The sequence below is a fragment of the Engraulis encrasicolus genome, chromosome 6 (genome assembly GCF_034702125.1).
Source record: "Engraulis encrasicolus isolate BLACKSEA-1 chromosome 6, IST_EnEncr_1.0, whole genome shotgun sequence".
Classification (NCBI taxonomy): domain Eukaryota; kingdom Metazoa; phylum Chordata; class Actinopteri; order Clupeiformes; family Engraulidae; genus Engraulis; species Engraulis encrasicolus.
Window position 1 is genome coordinate 505,789 of NC_085862.1, and position 7,500 is coordinate 513,288.

Here is a 7,500-nt window from a genome sequence, read left to right on the forward strand (position 1 = left end):
GTGCTTTAAACAGCTTCTATCTTGCCGTTTTCTATCCTAATTTGTACTCGTCAATCGACTTATCTTGACTTAATCAAAGATGGCGGCGCCTGGTGGAGTTTCATCTCCTCCCTCAGATCTCTACATCACACCTTCTTCACCTTCTCATATCTCCATGGTTACTCTCCTCTCCTCAGCATCCTGAGTAACATCATGTGTGTGTGTGTGTGTGTGTGTGTCTGTGTGTGTGTGTGTGTGTGTGTGTGTGTGTGTGTGTGTGTGTGTGTGTGTGTGTGTGTGTGTGTGTGTGTGTGTGTGTGTGTGTCTCCTCTCCTCAGCATCCTGAGTAACATCCTGGATGTCCACCAGAATATGGGTTACTGTCCGCAGTTCGACGCCATCGACGAGCTCCTGACGGCACGTGAGCACCTGTACCTGTACGCACGGCTACGAGGAGTCCCAGAGGCAGAGATCAGGAGGGTAAGACAACTTTCGCACTGGGTTCACATTAAGGTGCATCAAACGCCCCTCGAAAACGTCAACTTGCAATATCCCACTCTAGTCTTGCAGTATTGTTCTTTTGTAATGTCATAACTCCCTTGTAAATTTCTAGCAAATTTGATTGATGTTTAAGGGTGGCACAATAGGCTTGAAATTTTGAATGGTAGTGAATTTTTAGACAAATCTGTGCAAAGTGTATTTTGAGACTGTTGTGATCAAAAACAGTAAGGACAGTCATTTGGAATGCTCCAGTTGCCTTTCCACTTCCCATCAAAACCCCCGAAAATGGTTAAATAATGGATACATGGATGTTCGAACATGGCTAGAAAATTAGCAAAATGGGCCTTAAGAGTGAAACTGGGCCTCCTGAAGGAAGGCTCTAAAAACAGACACAGAGAATTTCAAATCTGGGAAAGTGCAAAGGGAACTGGAGCATTCTTACAAATGATGCTCTTTACTAGTTTTGACCAAAATAGTGTAAAAACACACTTCAAGGATTTTGCTAAAATATTCCATCCACTGCCATTCAAAATTTGTATAAAAGAATAAAAGGATGTGTTACTTCTTAAGATACCTGAGTATGAAAATATAATGTTTATTCTATGTCTTATCGATTGTCTTTGGTGTAATATTCATTCCGTGCCTTATAAGTTGTCTTTGGTGTAATGTTCCCTCCATGCCTTATAAGTTGTATTTGGTGTAATATCCATTCCATGCCTTATACGTTGTCTAGGCAGGATTTCTGAAAAGGTGCTTATTTAAGGTCCTGAAGGCAAATCACATAGCCAATGACATAAGCATTTTCTTCCAATCTGAGCTGAAATCTGATGACATGATGGCTTTCCCCATGTCTGAAAACATAAAAATGAGTGCTATTTTCAAATTCATACCTTATTTAGTCCAAAAGAAAAGTGATTGCAGGATTTTAACACTGTGGCGGCGGCCATATTGGATTTTGCCCGTTTGAGGCATTTCGGTACATTTTTTCTTCCGGAATATGGCAGATTTGGATTCAGCACCCTTGAATACCCCTAAATCAGTTGTATGCCGAAAATTAACATGCTTTGCCTTCAGGTGTCAACTTTTTGGAAAACTGACCCTGACTATTATAAGTTGTCTTTGGTGTAATGTTCCCTCCATGCCTTATAAGTTGTCTTTGGTGTAATATCCATTCCATGCCTTATAAGTTGTCTTTGGTGTCATATTCCCTCCGTGCCTCCAGGTGGCAGAGTGGGGTAATATTCCCTCCATGCCTTATAAGTTGTCTTTGGTGTAATATCCATTCCATGCCTTATAAGTTGTCTTTGGTGTAATATCCATTCCATGCCTTATAAGTTATCTTTGGTGTAATCAGAGAGAGTAGAGAGAGAGAGAGGTTCCATTGGCCCATTGTTTCCTGGTTCTATTATGGCCCCCCTTAGGCAGACCTAGGCAGACCTAAGGACTGTTCTATTCATTGTAGGACAGGGTTCCCACACGTCCTGGAAAACCTGGAAAACCTGGAAATTTAGAGATGTGTTTTCAAGTCCTTGAAAGTCCTGGAAATTCACCAAATGTCCTGGAAAAAAATATTTGTCCTGGATTTTGTTTCCTTTAAAGTGGTAGTTCGCTATTTTAGACATTAAGCCCTGTTTGTGTGACTTCTGGGGTGAAGTAGAGATGTTCTCATCACAATTTTGACATTTGGTGCTGAACGGAGCATTTGGGTATCCAAGACTGCAGCCCCCCCACCTTTACATTGACTCCAATAGAGCACTCAAGCAATCGATTATAAAATGGCATTAAACTTTTGTTTGAGAATACATGGAACTCACCGTGTGGTCAGTGGTAGACAGCGATAAATTGACCGGAAAATTGCAGCGAAATATGCCTTCTAACTGTTGTTTAGCATTTGGCGGACCTATTTTTCCCCAGACGCCGTTGAATAGCAGTAGACATCCAGCCAGTAGGTAGCGATAGTGTGTTGTTTATGTAGACATCAAGGGGCGAGGTAGAACGGCTATCTTTGAGCGGGACTGGCTACAAAAACTACAGCTTGCATACAAACCATAGATAGTAACGTAAACAAACGCACCCCCATTTCCGGTCGCGCGGAGTAATACTAGTCAAACCAATACAATCAATGAAGACGGACAATAATGAATATATCTTCTCTGGAAGCGTATTTCGCGGTGATTTTCGAGCCAACGTATCGCTGCCCACCTCTGACCACTCGGTGAGTTTCATGTCTCTGCAAACGAAAGTTTAATGCCATTTTATGATCGACTGCTTGAGTGCTTCATTGGAGTCAATGTAAAGGTGGGGGGCTGCAGTCTTGAATACCCAAATGCTCCGTTCAGCACCAAATGTCAAAATTGTGATGAGAACATCTCTACTTCACCCCAGAAGTCACACAAACAGGGCTTAATGTGTAAAATAGCGAACTACCACTTTAACTTTTTCCCGATTTTGTTTGTGGTATAATTTTTACTCTTCTCCGAGTCTAGACATGACGATTCAATTTATATCCACCTATTGAATACATTATTACACACAGTTTGGTCAGGTTGCCATCTTTGATTGCACTTATACACAGTCATATTCTTTGACTCAGTGTTGCCAAAAGTCGCTAGAAGTCGCTAGTTGGATTGCTGAAAAGTCGCTAGCTGATATCATGGCGTTATATATCTCTCGAAAACCTGCTTGCGGTCATAATAGGCCTACAAATAGGCAGTGCTAGCACTTCCTTACAAAAAATTGTAAAATGCATTGGGTCAGGTGTAGTCCGAGGACATTGCTTAAAGACACTGTGCTCATGGTCAGTGGGTGCAACGCCATAATGGATAAAATCTGAACTCTGTAACTTCGCAAAATTGGTCAAGAGAGGAGATCCAGTTGTCAGTGTTTAATGTAATCCCTCCTATCACTAGTCTCCTTAGTACTAACTGCAGAAGAAGAAAGTGACTCTGCATTGTGTGTCGCTGTGTATGTCCAAATTGTGGGTCCGACGGATGAAATATCTGTCCTGAATTATCCAAAAATAGTCCTGGAAATGTCCTGGAAATATCCTGGAAAAAGATTTTTGAAAAAGAGTGGGAACCCTGTAGGAGCATTATGACACGACCCTTTAGGTAGACCGGAACCTGGTCACATTAGGTGCCCATAGAAACCTATTATGTTGGCATATCTCTATATACTTAAAGAATCTCTGGTGTAATGTTCCCTCCATGCCTTATAAGTTGTCTTTGGTGTAATATCCATTCCATGCCTTATAAGTTGTCTTTGGTGTAATATCCATTCCATGCCTTATAAGTTGTCTTTGGTGTAATATCCATTCCATGCCTTATAAGTTGTCTTTGGTGTAATCAGAGAGAGTAGAGAGAGAGAGGTTCCATTGGCCCATTGTTTCCTGGTTCTATTATGGCCCCCCTTAGGCAGACCTAGGCAGACCTAAGGACTGTTCTATTCATTGTAGGTCGGAGCATTATGACACGACCCTTTAGGCAGACCGGAACCTGGTCACATTAGGTGCCCATAGAAACCTATTATGTTGGCATATCTCTATATACTTAAAGAATCTCTGGTGTAATGTTCCCTCCATGCCTTATAAGTTGTCTTTGGTGTAATGTTCCTTCCATGCCTTATAAGTTGTCTTTGGTTGTAATGTTCCCTCCGTGCCTTATAAGTTGTCTTTGGTGTAATATTAACTCTGTGCCTTATAACTTGTCTTTGGTGTAATGTTCCCCCGGTGCCTTATAAGTTGTCTTTGGTTGTAATATCCATTCCATGCCTTATAAGTCGTCTTTGGTGTAATGTTCCCCCCGTGCCTTATAAGTTGTCTTTGGTGTCATATTCCCTCCATGCCTTATAAGTTGTCTTTGGTGTAATGTTCCCCCCGTGCCTTATAAGTCGTCTTTGGTGTAATGTTCCCCCCGTGCCTTATAAGTTGTCTTTGGTGTAATGTTCCCCCCGTGCCTTATAAGTTGTCTTTGGTGTCATATTCCCTCCATGCCTTATAAGTTGTCTTTGGTGTAATGTTCCCCCCGTGCCTTATAAGTTGTCTTTGGTGTAATGTTCCCTCCATGCCTTATAAGTTGTCTTTGGTGTAATGTTCCTTCCATGCCTTATAAGTTGTCTTTGGTTGTAATATCCATTCCATGCCTTATAAGTCGTCTTTGGTGTAATGTTCCCCCCGTGCCTTATAAGTTGTCTTTGGTGTCATATTCCCTCCATGCCTTATAAGTTGTCTTTGGTGTAATGTTCCCTCCTTCGCACTGGGTTCACATTAGGGTGCATCAAACGCCCCTCGAAAACGAAAACTTGCAATATCCCACTCTACTCTTGCAGTATTGTTCCTTTGCACTATCATAACTCCCTTGTAAATTTCTAGCAAATTTGATTGATTAATGTTAAAGGGTGGCACAATAGGCTTGAAACACAAGGGTCATACACATGTCCACTGCCGTTCAAAATGTCAAGCATTTTGTGCCAGCCTTCAACATTAACCAAAATTGCTAAGATTTTACACGGGCGCTATGTTAATACAAAGGAGCAATTTTGCAAAAGCAGAACAGGATTTTCAGACGTTGCTTCTTAAGATACCTGAGTATGAAAGTATAATATGCCTTATGAATCATCTTTGGTGTAATGTTTCCTCCGTGCCTCTAGGTGGCAGACTGGGGTATCCAGAAGTTGGGTCTGTCTGAGTATGCGGAGCGCTGTGCCGGCACCTACAGCGGAGGCAACAAGAGGAAACTCTCCACCGCCATCGCCATGATCGGATGCCCCTCGCTAGTGCTCCTGGTACACACACACACACACACACACACACACACACACACACACACACACACACACACACACACACACACACACGTACATGTACACACACACACACACACACACACACATACACACACACACATGTACACGTACACACACACACACACACACACACACACACATACACACACACACATGTACACGTACACACACACACACACACACACACACACACACACACGCACACATGTACACGTACACACACACACACACACACACACACACACACACACACACACACACACATACACACACACACATGTACACGTACACACACACACACACACACACACACATTCCCCATCGCCATGATCGGATGCCCCTCACTAATGCTCTTGGTAGACACACACACACACACACACGTACATGTACACACACACACACACACACACACACACACACACACACACACACACACACACACACACACACACACACACACATACACACACACACACACACACACACACACACACACACACACACACACACACACACACACACACACACACACACACACACACACACACACACACACACACACACACACACACACACACACACACACACACACACACACACACACACACACACACACACACACACACACATTCCCCATCGCCATGATCGGATGCCCCTCACTAGTGCTCCTGGTACACACACACACACACACACACACACACACACACACATACACACACACACACACACACACACACACACACACACACACACACACACACACACACACACACACACACACACATTCCCCATCACCATGATCGGATGCCCCTCACTAGTGCTCCTGGTAGACACACACACACACACACACACGTACATGTACACACACACACACACACACACACACACACACACACACACACACACACACACACACACACACACACACACACACACACACACTCCCCATCGCCATGATCGGATCACTAGTGCTCCTGGTACACACACACACACACACACACACACACACACACACACACACACACACACACACACTCCCCATCGCCATGATCGGATCACTAGTGCTCCTGGTACACACACACACACACACACACACACACACACTGCACATGTGTGTGACTTGAGAAAGTGGCTAACACAGGTTGTAATGCTGACAGAAAAAAACAAAGTGAATTACAAAATGATATGGTATATCCTTGTTGACTAAGGTCTTGGCTTTTCAGAAAAATGCACAAGGCCAATCTCCCCATTTTGTATTTTTTTCAGAAATCAGGCTTTTCTCTGATCACACCTTGTTTTTTGTCAACACCGTCAGACACAATTAAAAGTAATTCAAATTGTATTGATTTGGTTGCATATGTATCTGGAGTTTTTAAGTGATTATGTGTATTTTTTGGTTCACACATATGCCTTTAAATGTTGAAAATTCACTTTTGTTCTATTTTAATACTGTTTCATGTGTTCTAATTTTAAAATATGTACCGTCATACGATGCTTACTTAACGCCTAAATAGAACAAACAATTTTTTGTAATTTCACAAATATTCCTGTAGGCTTAAATTGGCTATTACTTTGATAATTCAACAACTCCTAAGGAAAATGTTGTAAGCACATTCATTTAAAATGTCCAAAACTCCTTCTTACGGTGGTGACTTAAGAACTGACGGTGGTGACAGTAATCTGAGAGTGGTGAAAGTGGCTTAATTTGTACCTGCATTTAGCAAAATAAATAGCCCTCTCAAGTCAATGGCATCTTGCATAAACACTTTATGTTTGTGTGTGCACAGTATGTTTGTACATGTGTTTCTTCATTAGTTAGATTCTCTAGGAAGTAGGCCACTGGTTCTTGAAAATGTGGCAAAAACAGGTTTTAAGTTGTTCAAATCCAAAATATAGAGGTGTATTATCATAGATGTAGGTCTTGGCTGTGCAGTGAATGTATTGTCCAAGCTCCCCATGTTTAACATTTTTCATAAAATGGGCTCTTTCTTGTTTTGTCAACAGCGGCAGACAGAATTAGAAGTAAAAACATATGTTTACTGTATTAAAGTGAATTACTTTAACAATTCAACATAACCGTAGATACTTATTGTATGCATATTCCTAAAACATGTCAAAAACATGTTAACTCCATCAGATGTCACCACCGTCAGGTTTTCCGACACAAAAACCTCCAAATGCACCTCAGTGCTGGCTAGAGTATCATTTTGGATCACA

General features: G+C 42.1%; 1 protein-coding gene across 1 annotated transcript in view; it reads left to right on the forward strand.

The window, feature by feature from the left end:
• LOC134450500 (retinal-specific phospholipid-transporting ATPase ABCA4-like) overlaps positions 1-7,500 on the forward strand; it is a 129,806-nt gene that overhangs the window by 115,690 nt on the left and 6,616 nt on the right. The window contains exons 49-50 of the mRNA XM_063200342.1: positions 318-459; positions 5,128-5,262. Coding sequence (XP_063056412.1) covers positions 318-459; positions 5,128-5,262 — 277 coding nt within the window. The remainder of the gene's footprint in view (positions 1-317; positions 460-5,127; positions 5,263-7,500) is intronic.